At 43.4% G+C, this 15,517-nt stretch overlaps 1 protein-coding gene and 1 long non-coding RNA gene across 7 annotated transcripts in view; one reads left to right on the top strand and one right to left on the bottom strand.

Moving 5' to 3' along the window:
* Positions 1–12,562, bottom strand: part of LOC116686745 (uncharacterized) — a 22,068-nt gene extending 9,506 nt beyond the window's left edge. The window contains exons 1-2 of the long non-coding RNA XR_004331344.1: positions 12,488–12,562; positions 1,224–1,239 (exon numbers count right to left, since the gene is read on the bottom strand). This is a non-coding gene — a long non-coding RNA (uncharacterized LOC116686745). The remainder of the gene's footprint in view (positions 1–1,223; positions 1,240–12,487) is intronic.
* Positions 69–15,517, top strand: part of LOC116686741 (actin filament-associated protein 1-like 1) — an 18,128-nt gene continuing 2,679 nt past the window's right edge. The window contains exons 1-17 of one of the 6 annotated variants that reach the window (XM_032511787.1): positions 69–339; positions 4,100–4,225; positions 4,362–4,445; positions 4,565–4,644; positions 6,704–6,842; positions 6,996–7,091; positions 7,195–7,409; positions 7,540–7,719; positions 7,862–7,945; positions 9,018–9,093; positions 9,299–9,418; positions 9,500–9,711; positions 10,538–10,683; positions 10,797–10,869; positions 11,411–11,525; positions 13,921–14,088; positions 14,889–15,064. In XM_032511787.1, the coding sequence (XP_032367678.1) occupies positions 309–339; positions 4,100–4,225; positions 4,362–4,445; positions 4,565–4,644; positions 6,704–6,842; positions 6,996–7,091; positions 7,195–7,409; positions 7,540–7,719; positions 7,862–7,945; positions 9,018–9,093; positions 9,299–9,418; positions 9,500–9,711; positions 10,538–10,683; positions 10,797–10,869; positions 11,411–11,525; positions 13,921–14,088; positions 14,889–15,064 (2,121 nt within the window). In that variant the 5' untranslated portion in view covers positions 69–308. Of the gene's footprint in view, positions 340–2,516; positions 2,540–2,938; positions 3,168–3,226; positions 3,412–4,094; positions 4,226–4,361; positions 4,446–4,564; positions 4,649–6,700; positions 6,843–6,995; positions 7,092–7,194; positions 7,410–7,539; positions 7,720–7,861; positions 7,946–9,017; positions 9,094–9,298; positions 9,419–9,499; positions 9,712–10,537; positions 10,684–10,796; positions 10,870–11,410; positions 11,526–13,920; positions 14,089–14,888; positions 15,065–15,517 lie in introns of those variants that run through there. The other 5 variants (XM_032511786.1, XM_032511790.1, XM_032511788.1 and 2 more) reach the window with 5 other exon arrangements.

The following is a 15,517-nucleotide window of genomic DNA, read 5'->3' as shown; positions in this document are numbered from 1 at the left end:
ACACACACACACACACACACACACACACACACACACACACACACAAAGAGCACCACCACCACCGCAATCTCCCTACCCCCTAAAAGAAAAGAGAGGAGGGTAGACAGAGTGGGAGGGAGGAAAAGGGAGATAACAGATCAGAGGGAGGAAGGGAGAGGTAAAAGAAGTGTGAATTCAGCAGTAGGCAGACTAGAGCTCACCTCCACTACAAAGACTTCACAGGACGGAGCACACAGGGAGGCTGTGGAATATCTCCTGCAGTATCTGCTTGTGAATGAACCAGTTTGTCTTCTTCTCAACCTTGGAAAATGGTGGGACTCTCATCCAGTGCTGTTGAAGGTAAGTGCTGAAGGGCGGTCTTTGTAGCCTGTCAGGATATTAGCACAGCAGGTATCTAAAGCTAAAGAAGGTCCAAGGATTCGTATAGATATGTAAATATAGGGAACAATGCAGTGTTGTTAACATAGACTGAGACATCAGGTGATGTCTTCGTTGTGCTAGCTGGCTGAAATACCAAGAAAGGCAACATTGTTGAGAAAGCCACAGTTTTGCCACCCAGATTTGCAGAAGTTTTTAAGCCACTAGAGACTCTTTGTGGGATGCAAATTATTGTGTAATTATTTGAAATGTCTGATTGCAACAGTATTGTGAAACAGAGTTGCTGCCAAATTTAGTCACTTTCGACATACTGTGAAGTTATTTTGTGTGTGAGTGAGTGTGGGATGTGTGGCAAGATAAATAAGCTCAGCTCAGCATGAAGAAAGCCCTTGGCATACAAAGGAGGGAGTAAAAGAAAAACCCTGTGCACCCGTCTGAGGTCACTTTATTCTTCATATCAAGGTTTGTTGGACATGTTAGCACAGGTGCTCAACTCGCTGACATTACTCTAACCCCCTCTGATTCTGTGCTCTGATTCTGCACTGTCAAACAAACATGTCTCTCTGCTTCTTCTCTGTACATGCACACTCACACAAACCCACTATGCAGAGTCGTGCACTACTAACAAGGTGAGGAATGTGTCTAGTGTTTAACAACAATTGTCAGACAAGTGTGAGGAGGTAAATGTTTGAGCTTTGAATGGCTCTACACATTCCTGCATGGTGCACCGCCTGCACCCGTCTTATGTGCTGCCGGCAATCCCATCCATCAAAGTTGATTTTAAAGTTAGGCTTTGTCCTTCTTTTAGCTGCACATTCAGTATTCTAATTTCCCCCTAGTCTGACTTTAATCAGACCACATCTGTTTTCATGTAAAGCAAGGCAAGGCAAGGTAGCTTTATTTGATAGCACATTTCAGCAACAGGGCAATTCAAAGTACTTTACACAAAATCAGTTAAAAAAAAGTTAAAAGATAAAAACAGATAAAACACAAGAGTAAAAGTTACAGTGCAGTATAAGAAATTAAACATTAAAGAAATGAACAACTATTTAAAGAAAGGCAACATCAAAAAGAAAGGTCTTCAGCCTTAACTGAGAGTAGCAGTGGACCTGCAGGTTTCTGGGAGTTTGTTCCAGATATGAGGAGCATAGAAACTGAAAGCTGCTTCACCCTGTTTAGTTCTGACTCCGGGGACAGAAAGCAGACCTATTGTCGCATTATTATCTTTTGCAAGCTTGTGTGTAGTTTCCCTCAGGTGCTATGCTCACAGTCTTATCTGGCTTTTAAAACATTAAAGACACACCACACACACACACACACACACACACACACACACACACACACACACACACACACACACACACACACACACACACACACACACACACACACACACACCACACACACACACACAAGAGTTGCAGCAGAGATTTAAAGAACCATGTGCTGTTTTAGATGAACTCCTGTGAGTAGTGTGGTCTTGATTACAAAGGCAAGGCTGAGGATGTAAGGGTGGTCTTCTGGCCTCACATGCCAAATATTACACAGTAATTCCTCTCATATTGGCACAATTAACACTATTATCATCAAATTGGATAATAAGCTTTGTAGAGTGCAGGTCCAAGTGACGTAGTGAAATAGGGTTATGAGTTTTGTGACCTACTTCCCGCTAATTCCTTGAAAGCGACGCCTTGATTTCTGAGGTATACTCGGTTAATTGCTGACTGGTGTAAATTTCACTTTCTTTCTGCTGTAAATGAGTCATGCTGTGGATAAAGTTCTGTCTTCCACTAGGTTAGAGGAAACCCAGTGGTGCGCTAGAGCCAGAATCTAAACAGCTGGAACGTCTGGCAGAGAAACAACACTCATTGGGCCAAAGCATCCCACTCTCATGAGTTTCCTCTCCTTACCTGACCCCCATTTCCTTCATTTCCCCTGGGTGAATCAGATCTTAATGAGGAGACATTCCAGGTCCTGGCATGAATTAATTCCTCATTCCCACTTGTGCAAGCTTTTATCACAATAGAAGGAAACCACACTAGTAAAGAAGTGGTTATACAGACACAGGAAAACACACACCTACTGCAGCTCTTGTTGCTCTTTCTTGACTGTGGCCTTGGCCAGGCACTGTGAAGCCCATCGAAAGACCCACCTCAGGAATGTATGTATTTAAGGAGTGGGAGCAGTCTAACATGTAGAACACACATCATTCACAACCACCAGATACATCTTCCAGATGATTAAGACTTTCTAGTTGTCAGTGGTGATTACAGACAAGGTTGTTGTGTCAGAGTAATTCATCCCACATTCTGCCCTAGACTCCTTCATACGCTCCTCAAACAGGCTGGCTTGTTGACAGGTGCACCAAAAATCACTTTTGACACGTCTCACTAAATTTACATCATTCATATTTTAGTTTTTTGTGTGTGCAGATATGCATGTGTATGTGTGTGTATTTTGTGTTTATTTACTTGTTGTCATATGACCGCCCACCGAACAAAGACTTTTCTGGCTCAGCAGCCGTCCCATGGCTGACCCCGGCAAGATGCACGGTTCAGCAGGTCTAGAGGCTGGACTGTGAAAATGGGGCAGGAGGGGAGTGACAGAAAGAGTTGGAGGGAGTTGGAGGAGGCAGATAAGTGGCCCAGCAGTGACTGCGCCAGTTGTCAGGTTTTTCCTAAGGATCTTCAGGATTATAGAGGTAGAGACATGCGTACGAAGCAGAGGGAAAGAATACGACAGAAGCTATGAAACTAGCAGGAGGAAGGGAGAGACATGGGGGCTGTTTGGTAAGCCTTTTGCTTAAGTCTAGATTCCTCCTTTATCTGATTTTCTGCCAAATGCATACATCAGCTGTGGGTTGCGGACTTGTTCTCAGGATGTCCAGCAGCTGGGCGAGTTTATTTAAGTTCTGTTCTGAAAACAGGGAGTGGACCAGATCAACTTGTGATGTGGATCATATATTCCTATAAGCTGAGTCCTCAACATGTCCCAGAACCTGGGGAGCTCTGTGAAGAATATGTATTGCAGGAGGTCTGCCTGTCTGAACCGGCTTGTGCTCTTTTTTTTCTTCTTTTTTTTTTGTCCAGGACTAAATCTGTTAGATAAAGATCAGGTGCCACAAGACTCAGCTTGCTGGTGCATTTGGTCTGCTCTGGGCTCTGTAAAGTGGTGCTTCAGTTATTCTTGTCAGAATCTCATATTCTTGCCAACATCTTTACAGTCTGTGCTGAACATTTAATTTACCCTCAGAGCATTGAGAGTTGACAGTTGATTGAATTTTGGGTATGTGCCCATCAGTCAGTGAGCCTGCAACATTTCACCTGCTTTTCTTTGCTCCTTGTGCAGGATGTTCTGTTCTAATTCTGTGCAAGATATTTTATGTTTTGTTAGATTCACTTCCACTTTTTTTCAGAGGGGTTAATGAGCCATTAGCTGACGTGTTTCTTGTCACTCCAGCTTTTTGTCGTTGTTTAGTCTGACTAGTGACAGAAAGGGGAGGAGAGGGCGACTGTGTGATAAGGTGGCAGATTGATAATGACAAACTGTGAAGCTAAGTGACAGAAAATGAAAGAAAAGACAGGGAAAGCAACGCAGAAAGAGGCTCTTTGACATACACCCTTTTGGTTTGTTTAGACTTGTCAGTCTGACCTTTGCCCTCCCTGCTGATACTCTGAACCCCTAACTCCCCCCACCCCAACCTTTGCCCCCCTCTGTGCAGCGATGGAGGTGTTGGTGAGTGAGCTGGGCGTCCTGCTGAAGATGCTGGACCAGGAGAGCCTCAGTTCCTCCACACAGGAGAAGAAAACCTCCGTGTGGAACCTCCTGCAGCAGATACAGCCATCAGGTCAGTGAGACGAGGAAACACTGCCTTACTTTGATTTTATTCTCTTGGTTTGTTTGTGATTTAATTAGACCCACATTATAAAAATGTGCAATGCATTCAACATTCTAGGGTATAATGTCTTTTTCCTTGCCTCCAGTTTTAGGAACCGACTACATCTACATGAACTCTGCGGTGTATAGAAATGGCACCAGCTTTGTAGAGTCCCTCTTTGAGACATTTGGTGAGTTTGAGTTCCAACACGATGCTGTGAATTGGACACATATCTATATAAATGAGCTGTAAATACTGTGTTTCCTTTATAAGTAAGTGAGTTTAAATGTACATTTTTGGCCTTCCTAGACTGCGAGCTTGGAGACCTAAAGGATGTTACAGATGATCTTAAAGAAGAAAATAGCACACAAGCTGACACTTTGGTGCAGGAAAGTAGCCAATATATATTGAATTTTTCTTTTCCAGAGATATCATTTACATATGGCCGAGTGTGTGGGGGATATACAGCTCTGGAAAAAATTAAGAGACCACTGCATTATTATCAGTTTTTCTGGTTTTACTATTTATAGGCATTTGTTTGATTACAATAAACACGTTTGTTTTATTCTACAAATGTTTTGACAACATTTCTTCTAAATTCCAAATAAAAATGTTGTTATTCAGATTATTTCTTTTAAGAAAATGACAACTCATCAAAATAACAAAAAAGATGCATTGTTTTCAGACCTAAAAAAATGCTAAGAAAACCAGTTCACATTCATTCTTAAACAACACAATACTAATATTTTTACTTAGGAAGAGTTCAGAAATCAACACTTGGTGGAATAACCTTGATTTTTAATTACAGCTTTCATGCGTCTTGGCATGCTCTCCACCAGTCATCACATTGCTGTTGGGTGATGTTACGCCACTCCTGGCACAAAAATCCAAGCAGCTCAGCTTTATTGGATGGCTTGGGACCATCCATCTTCCTCTTGATCAAATTCCAGAGGTTTTCAATGGGGTTCAGGTCTGGAGATTGGGCTGGCCATGACAGGGTCTTTATCTGGTGGTCCTCAATCCACACCTTGATTGACCTGGCTGTGTGGCATGGAGCGTTGTCCTGCTGGAAAACCAATCCTCAGAGCTGGGGAACATTGTCAGAGCAGAGGGAATCAGGTTTTCTTCCAGGATAACCTTGTACAATGCTTGATTCATTCGTCTTTCACAAAGACAAATCTGCCCAATTCCAGCCTTACTGAAGTACCGCCAGATCATCACTGATCCTCCACCAAATTTAAAAGTGGGGGCCAGACACTGTGGCTTGTAGGCCTCTCCAGGTCTCCATCTAACCATTAGACAACCAGGTGTTGGGCAAAGCTGAAAATTTGACTCATCAGAGAAGATGACCTTACTCCAGTCCTCTAGGGTCCAATCCTTATGGTCTTTTGCAAACTTTAGCCTGGCTTGTCTTTGCTTCTCATTGATGAAGGGCTTTTTTCTGGCTTTGCACGACTTCAGCCCTGCTTCTAGGAGCCGGTTTTGCTGTGCACTTCAGCCCAGTTGCTGTTTGCCATTCTTTTTGTAAATCACTTGATGTCATCGTACGGGTTTTGAGTGACAAGCGAATGAGTTGGCTGTCATCCTGGTCTGTGGACAATGGTTTCCACCCTCTTCCAGTCTGTAGCTTTGTTGTCCCCAATGTCTGTTGCTTGATCTTGTTCTTATGAACTGCCGTCATTGAAATGTTAAGGATGGAAGCAACTTCATACTCTCTGTAACCTTCTGCCAGTAAAGCCAGAATTGAACCGTTCTTTTCCTCACTCAAAACATTTCTTTTAAACTCTTTTGGCATGATCAATTGTTCCTTTCTTTGTTTAGATTACCTGTGTGGTACTAGTAGCCCTGTTTTCGCCATCCAGCAGGCCCTATTGCAAGAGGCTAGTGATGACCACAGCAGTGGGTTTTATACTTTTCCTCGTTAAATAAGATTTGGCTCAGGTGATCACTTAATCAGCACCTCATTAAGTAGAATGAGGTGTGCCAGTGTTGGAATTTACCAGCCACTGGAGTGGAATGGCTGCCATACATGTAGAGATACTGATTTAAGACAAGTAAAGGAGTGGTCTCTAATTTTTTTCCAGAGCTGTATAATGCTGTGTGTATGTCTTATGCTGCCCATCTTTTCAGCACTCCTAATCCAAATCCAACTTTGCAGAGGCTATTACTCTTTACAATGACTTGTGGAGAAAAAGCAGAGAAAGAAAAACAGAGATTGCATTCCATGTTGTGGGGGTTTCCCATGCACACATGCTCAACCCTCTGCAAGCTGGTGGAAGCGTTCAGATTTAGGGACCCACAAAGTGCCCATGTGTCTAATTTATTGGTACAATTTTTAGGGTTTAACTCTGTATCTCTTTGATGATGTAGTTATGAGGTTGTGAAAAAGAAATCTTTGATGGTTATGAGGGAAATTTGAGAGTTGTGTTTGTGTGTTTCCCTTAGCAGAACTGTGCAGACTCCCCTGCCCCAGCACACTCAGCGCACTCTCCTCCCCCTCTGCCCACAACGCCTCCCCCCGAGGAGTATTACGAGGAGGCAGTGCCCCTCAGTCCGGGCAAGTTGCCCGAATACATCGTCACACGAGGTCAGCATCTTCCTGCCTCTGCTGAAGTCAGCACCCTAAGTGTCCTTTTTCCTTAAAAACCCCTTAGTCGGTAATTACAAAGTACAAGTTGGATTAAAGTTTATGATGGAACATAAGGAGTAATTAGGTATTTTTTATGTCTTGCATTTTCAGTCAGGCCTAGCCCTTCCAACTCTATAGAGGATGGGTATGAAGATGCTGAAAACAATTATCCCACTACCTGCATAAATACACACCGCAAAAACTCATGTAAGTAAGAGAACAAAGTCAGCCCCAAAATGATTGAATATACAGGATAAAAAGTGCCTTTCATTTTTACAACAAATAAAACACATTATTTTGCCCTTTTCAGACAACGACTCTGATGCTCTGAGCAGTTCCTACGAGTCCTATGAAGAGGATGAGGAAGAGCGGAGCCCTGGTGTCCAACTCACTCATCAGTGGCCCTCGGATGAGAGCTCAATGCCTCCTGCCCGGGACTGTCACATCTGTGCCTTCCTGCTGCGCAAGAAACGCTTCGGCCAATGGGCCAAACAGCTCACTGTCATACGGGACAACAGATTGCAGGTGAGAAGTTGTTCATTCAAAGAAGTCTTTAGCAAAACATGAAATTATGCATTCAGGACACATACACATTCTCTGCCATTCTTCTTCTCTTCTTACACTCGCAGTTTCCTATGTGCCCTCCTTTCTGCAGTGCTATAAGAGTTCTAAGGACACGTGCCCCTATGTGGATCTGCTTTTGCCCCAATGCACTGTGGTCTATGCACCCAAAGACAGCAAGAGGAAGCACCATGAACTCCGTTTCACCTTACCCAATGGAGATGCACTGGTGCTGGCGGTACACAGCAAGGAGCAGGCCCACAGATGGCTTAGGGTGAGCTATGTTTAAATGATATGCATGCTTGCAGTAAAGACAGACTGGTAACACAGCCATCAATCTTGTCAATGATGTCCAACAACCAACATCATAAGGAAGCATGCAGTCGAGAGTGACACATGTAAAACATCCCCCACAGGTTGTCAGAGAGGTGAGTGGTCAGAGTGTGGGGCCTGAGCAATCTGCGTCCCCCATCATTCCAAGAAAAACTGAACTTGACAAGGTAAGTGCAGGAGAGAGGATGTTTGTGTCAGCACGTCCCTGTCGTTTTTATAATTCATAATTCATTGTAACAGGTGAGGTGAGGAAAGAATGGTGGCAAGCAGTAATTGTGTTGTCACCATCAATTTCCCTAAAGAATTGCTTGGCTCGACACAGTACACAGTGATACCTGTGTTTTCCTTGTAGAACAAAGAGGAGATATATAGTGTAATTGGGTGTTAAGGCAGCAATGATAGGGATGGTGGTGAGTCAGTGTTGGAACAGACACATACTCTTTAAAGCTCACCAACCTGTTGGAACATAAACTGCAAAAGGGGAGAACCGAGAGGAGGCACGAAAGAGTTGGAAGGAGTAAAAATAAAGTCTCATTATGTTGTTAAATGTGCCCTGCCACACAAAACCGTTTCTACTTGCATGTGTTGAAATCTGTGGTGCTTGTGTGTGTGTTTGTGTGTGTGTGTGTGTGTGTGTGTGTGTGTGTGTGTGTGTGTGTGTGTGTGTGTCTTATGTGGTGAATGTGAAGATGAACTGCTACCTCCTTTGTCAGCTCTAGCCACTGATAAGAAATAAGAAGAGAAATCAGACCAATCACAACAGCTGGTCAGTCTGACATCATGTTGCTTGAGCTCATTAATATTCATGAGCTGGGTAAAGGACGCTGATAGTCAGACTCTCATTGGCTGGCTGTTATCCAATCAGAGTCCAGCAGCTTAGCTGGTTGCATATTAATGAGAACTGGCCCAAATGGAGCTGAGTCTTCCTGCAGGCTTTCTATACCACATACCACGCTAGAATGGCTTGAAACAAGGTAACCACGGTAACCAAGTTACAAAATCCATAGTAGGACTTCAGACATTACCACATAGTCATGAGATATGGGTGGCAGTGGTTCTTTAAGTAAGATAATGCATGTAAGCTTGTTAACAAATTGACTCAAGTGTAGTTATTTAGCTCATTATGTAGAAGGCCAAGCTCTAGTTTAATCCTGGCAGGCAGACAGATCCTGTGTGGGACATGTAGGACACGGCTGTTCTAAGGGTCTAAACGTGTGTTTGTGTCTGCTTCTTCACCAGAGGCTTTCTGCAGAGAGGAACACATCAGACTCAGACAGCGTGGGGGTGTCAACTGGAGAAAACTGCAGAGAAACTGGTGAGACAGACACACAGCCTCAAACTAATACAGCAGTTTGACAAAAGAAATATTAATTTAAGATCCGCGCTCTTCCTGGATTTTCACGTTTCTAAAGTCAATTAGGATTAATTAATTATATCTTTTAGTTTTACTTACAATCTCCACCTGCCAAAGATAAGTCTGGGGAAAACCAAACTGTTGAATGCTTCCATTTTATATGCAGGCAAGGTGAAACGGGGGCCTTTCGCTGCAGGCCGTAAAATCACACGCATCATCAGCTTCTCTAAGAAAAAGCCCCCCCGGCCAGGAGATCTCCGGACATCGTACACCGACCCTCGACAAGGTCCGACCCCACTTCACTGTCCCTTTTAAAGGTCTCCAGGTTTGCAGACGCGTCATTTTTCTTTTCCTCCTCGCCATGCAGGCTACGTGTCGGTGCTGGTGAATCAGGTGTGGCGGGAGCAGTGGTGTTGCTTGTGCAGAGGCTCCCTGCGCTTCTACCATGACAAAGGAGACACTCGCACCTCTTTGCCTTCACTTCCTCTCCACGGCTGCGAGGTGGTCCCAGGGCTGGGACCCAAACATCCCTTTGCCTTCCGAATCCTACGGAAGTGCACAGAGGTGGCTGCTCTGGAGGTAAAACACTGAACATTTGTTCTTTTTTTTGATGATCAGAACTTTAATATAACAGAAAGAAATAATGCAGTAATGGCCTCCTGAGCAGAGAATGACACTCCCTCTGTAATCGGAGCTTCTCTGTTCTTCATTTTAATAGCTGGCATGCATGTGAGTGCCTTGTGTGTCGGTATCTGACGCCGAGGGTCGTGACAAAGCAGCGATGTTTGACGACTTGGGAAACGGTCTGTGAGAGCTGTGTGGAGGCAATCCCAGACCTTTTTTATGGATATCGTGTCCAGCCCCATTAAAGCTGCACTAATCAATGACAATTGCTCCGATTCTCCACTGGGCACATCTGTGCTGTGTTCCGGTTTGGTCCATCCTCCGCCACGTGCCATACCATAACGGGAGCATCTCGGAAGCGGAGTACCTTACTACCCGACTCACTGGACAATCGACATTGGGGGGGGTATTTTGGTAAATTGACTGGTTAGTCTAGCTGTCACATTCCGGCTGTCCAACAACCCGCGGCTAGACCTGATTCATGTCTTTATCAGAGCTGGAATGCAGCACAAGCACGCCTGGTGGAAAATAAGAGTTTGTCCTTGCCACAGCAGAACGTTCGACTCCGACCTGCGGCCCTTTGCTGCCTGCCATTCCCCCTCTCTCTCCCCTTTCATGTCTAAGCTGTCTTGTCATATAACAATAGGTCAAATGGCTTTATGCAATTGCTCCTAGTAACAAACTCACTTTCTTCTTTTATCTTCTTATCTTATCCCTCTGCAGTTAGCCTCATTTTAGCGTCTTTCAAATTTCAAAGTTGATTTGTCTCGTCTCTTTTTAGGCCAGCAGCTCTGAGGAACTTGGGAGGTGGCTCGGTGTCCTCTTGGCAGAGACAGGGTCCACAACGGATCCTGAGTCACTGCATTACGACTACGTTGACGTGGAAACCATCGCTAACATTCGCGACGCTGCACGGCATTCCTTCTTGTGAGTGAGAAAGAAAGGGGGGAGTTTGGATGAGGTCAAAGCAAGGCCACTGACCAATGCAATGATTGTAAGCCTTCACATAGGTTTCATTTCTCCTTCTTCTCTGGTCCTAGGTGGGCCACATCCTCCAGCAGCACCTCCACAGACTCTAGAACATATGATGAGGTCCCTAATGAGGACATGCAGGTGCTCAGATTCACACATTTTCCAAGTTCAGTTAAACCTTAAGTGGAATGCTTTACTTTGATGTGACGAGATTAGAAGCTGCATGGCTGTGTGTGTGCAGTTGTTGGGGACTATCACTGTCTGAATATGACACTCCATATCAGTCGCCCGAACAGGCAGACAGGCAGTGCTCTGTTACGCCCTTATCAATGACGGCTTTTTGTAGGCCAGAGAAAAAGCAGTGTGTGTGCATGGGAGAGGAAAAAAAGACCAAAAAAAGAAAAAACGCTCAAACTGATGACAGGAAGGCCAGAGCTCATGGCAGTTTTACAGCCTGTAAACTCCTTTCTCAACCCAACTGACATGCAGTTAAAACATGTGCCTCTCAACACTTACAGCCGCAAACATACACACCTCAGTGGTCTCAGTCCAGTAAATCTAACTTTATTGTTTAGCCTAATATTCAAACTTTGCTGTATTTTTTCCCTCTGTCATCATCCTTCTTTGTGCATCATCCCACATCTGTTGTGCCCCCCCCCCACCCCTTCTCTACTCCACCCAGTCATGGGAGAACCGCAGGCAGCAGTCTGGGAATCAAGGGAAACGGCGCTCAAGTTTCTCCAGCATTGACTCTGACAGAACCAAGCCTTTAGTCTCCCTCAGACGAACAGGCTCCAGTAAGTGGCTTTAGTTAGTTAGTTTTCTAAAGTGACATTCCTGAACCTCCAGTGATGCTCAGCCTATTCTCATGAACTATACTGTTAGATCCTTTGCAGGAGTGCCCCATCGAAGACTTATCCCATAAAACATTCACATTGACTCGTCTCTCAATGATAGAGACAAACCTTGAGAAACGTGAAGAAATGTGACAAGAGGAATCTGACGGTTAGTCCATTTGTGAGATACGGATCAACTAAAAGTTGATTTCTCTAGTATGCTTTGAGTTCAAGAAATCTCTAAAAACAGCATCCCTTGATAATTAAGAAGGTTATTGAGTGAGTATGTAAGCAGCTCAACTCAAGGCCCTTGGGCTATATCCGGCCTCCCTCAAATTTTGATCTACCCCCCATGTATATTTTGGTTCACAATAATTTTGGCCCGCCTAGTTTTTGTCAATTTTTACAACGTTTTTGCTGTTTTTTCCAGCATTTCTGTCGCATTATTTGACATTTTTGATTCTTTTTGGTTGCCCGGAAAACTAGACGCGCCAGTGGCCTCCAAATGTAATCTGGTCAGCCTAGCAACTCTCCGTCGGCTTGCGAATTTTTTGGGAAAAAACAAATTCTGGTCAGGCCAGTCACATCGTGTATAGATTTGGTGGGTGGGCTTAACATAAGGACGGCAGAGTTGCGAGTTTCACGTAGCCGGGAGAGCATGAGACTGGAGGCATGAGACAGGAGGTCTCCAGGCTGTAGCCATACCCAACTTCGTGACTCTGGAAGACTTGGAGTTAAGCTATGAATTCTTTAAAAAAGGAAGATGTGTTCGGAGTTTTGCTGACCGGAAAGAGCACAAGTTGAATGTATCAGCTAGTGTTGCTCTGGTTGGTTGGAGCGCTGTCCTATTGTGTAGGGAATTTGAAAGACTACCGTTTATCTCACCTTTCTTTTTGGCATTTTGACATTTTTGTCAACCAAACTGTATGTGAGAAGACTATAGGAGACATGCAATAATACAGTCAAAGATATTTGACTTTTTTGATGACATAAAAGCAATAAAGTCTACATGATGGGATTCTAATTTTCCAGTGTGGCCCTTGGTGAAACTGAGTTTGACACTCCGGTTTTAAACTGTCCATGGTGAGTCTGACAATGTTATGGGAGTTCAATGCTAAATCGGTGGAGAACTATTTCAAAAATTAGAAGAAATATAGATTGGACCAATTGTTTTCTACAGCTTTTACATAAACACTATTTCTGTAGTTTAGGTCCGTTATCATTTTGTCAATGTCAAACTTAAAATATAGCTTACTGAATAACAGAGATGTAGATGGAAACCTTTTCAAACTTTATCGCATGTCGATAAATGACCATACTTCATTTGCTCTGCGAGATTTAGAATAAAAAGTTAATCAATAAACCTTTATTTGTCCCACAACGAGGAAAGTTATAATTTGCAGTTGTAGAGTGTTCTGAGTACAGAATCCCTGTGCTGGAGTGTGTATGTGCATGCTGACTTGTTTAAGCATTTGAATATAAATAGTGTCATCTGCATACAGATGGAATCGACTTCATTCAGGCCAAGGTTATTAGTAAAGAGAAGAGGACCGAAAATGGAATAATCCCTTTGCTGATGTTGATCACACCAATATGTGTAATGCACTTCAATAACATATTGTGATCAATAGTGTAGAAAAAACATTTCAACAGATTCATAAGAAAAGCTGCACAATGTTCATTTTTATAAACATTTCACAATATCTTTCACAACCAAACAGCTGAGCTGTATCTTTACAGCAGCTTCCCTCCTGGGTCTGTCTCTCTCAAAAAACACAATTAAAGCTGAGGGTAGTAGCCTGCTGCCCTTTAAGGGAAAATTGAATAATCTTTATATACCTTACACCCTTTATATATCTATATATATATATATATATATATATATATATATATATATATATATATATATATATATATATATATATATATTGAGCGTCCTGAGTTTAGGAAAGTGATACCGCGTGGTCGTTGTCTCAGTGCCGTTTCACAGGCCTTCACTATGACGTTCTGACACATCAAAGAGCCAGCGCTCTCCATGGCTGAGAGCTTCAGGATGGAACCTGAGATTTATTGGACACTCACATTAGATCTGCTGTCTTGCTTCTGACCTCTCCCTCTGCAGGGGTGTGTTTGTTTATCAGCCATTCATGCATCGTATCTTTGATTCCTCCTAGAATTCTTTTGTTTGAATTATGAAAAACTTCAGATTTCTGTGCTACCCTTTCATGCGGGTTATACAAGTGGCACCATACTCCTCACGTGAGGAACTTGACAGGCAGAAGGTTCGCTGTCTCCTTCCCATAACCCCTGCACCATTGACCCCTCACCTCTGCTCTCCTCTGGCATCTCCACGCAGACGCCAACCAATACGGAAGGTATGGGAAAACGCGAGCGGAAGAGGATGCCAAGCGTTACCTGAACGAGAAAGAGGAGCTGGAAAGACAGAGGGATGGGATAAGAAATGCACTTGTGACCCTCCGAAAGGAAAAGAGAGAGCTGAAGGAAGAGCTGAAGACAGCCTCTGGTAAGGAGACACAAAGCAAAACAGACAGCACGTGCTACACAATTCTCCTCAGTCATGACATCTCTTCAGTTTACGGATACTAAAACCTGTTACTGCACTCTCAAAATGAACAGCATAGCTAAAAAATACATCCACTGTATGGACCTTAAGTATCATTAGGATGGAGAGACAGACTCTTCCTAAGCAAAAGTATTATTTTCAGTCACATTTAGCGTATTTGTCTGCACATTAACCAGAGGTCTTGCATATTAAGTGCACATTCTGTATTCCTGCTCTGTATCTGACCCTGCACTATGACCTGCTATATTAGAGGGCCGTGTGAGAAGACAACTTCCCTACAGGGAGAAATAAAACATCTAATTGCTTTTTTTATCAAATCAAAGACATGGTTATGAAAATTCCTTCTAAATGTAATTAATCTCTCTAATTAGTTTCACATAATATGCTGCCGGCAGTGGTGAAAGAGTGATAGTAGCATACCAGACTGTAAACATAGTCCATTTCAAGTAAAAGTCTACTAACGAAGCACCAGCAAAATAAGCACCAGCAAAATGACTCATTGGAAATCACATTGGAACTAGTATCTATACATGTTGGACAGTAAAAAAATTTACTTTTGAAGTAGTAAAAAGTACTCAGCTACTTCAAGTAAATGTTTGACTTAACGCCATTTAAAAGAACCCAAAAATACAACATCTATCGTTTTAATCCTTGTTTGTCTGATTGTGTGTGTGTGTGTGTGTGTGTGTGTGTGTGTGTGTGTGTGTGTGTGTGTGTGTGTGTGTGTGTGTGTGGAGCAGAGCGGAGGACGTCCTCCCTGAACAAGCGCGTGTCCCAGCTGGAGGACGCCTGTCGAGCTAAAGAGGTGGAGAGGGTGGACCTGGAGCTCCGGCTCACTCAGGTCCAAGAAAACCTCAAGAAGAGCCTGGCAGGCGGAGCGCTGGGTGCACCTGTTGAGGCGAAGCCCCCAGTTCAGGTACATTTGTTTCACTATGTGGAAAGATGCACAAAAACATGTTTACAGTGGGGCTCGAAAGTTTGGGCACCCCAGGTAAAAATTTGTATTAATGTGCATAAAGAAGCCAAGAAATGACAGATTAGAAATTTGTATAATAAGTCACAAAAAGTTAGATTTTATTTCCATCATTTACACTTTCAAAATAACAGAAAACAAAAAAATGGTGTCTGCAAAAGTTTGGGCACCCCACAGAGTTAATAGCTTGTTGGTCCGCAGAACTTGTTCCCACAATGCATCAGGCTTATCTATATGTTCATTTGCAAACTTCAAATGCTGATTTTTGTGGTGAGGATGTAGAAGAGGTTTTCTTCTGATGACTCTTCCATGAAGACCATGTTTGTACTAGTATCTCTTTATAGTGGAGTGGTGTAGCCCAACTCCAGGTGTCTCCAGGTCTTTCTGGATGGATCG

The sequence above is a fragment of the Etheostoma spectabile genome, unplaced genomic scaffold (genome assembly GCF_008692095.1).
Source record: "Etheostoma spectabile isolate EspeVRDwgs_2016 unplaced genomic scaffold, UIUC_Espe_1.0 scaffold461, whole genome shotgun sequence".
NCBI classification, from domain to species: domain Eukaryota; kingdom Metazoa; phylum Chordata; class Actinopteri; order Perciformes; family Percidae; genus Etheostoma; species Etheostoma spectabile.
Note: the sequence above shows the minus strand (reverse complement) of the source record. Positions and strands in the feature narration are given on the sequence as shown.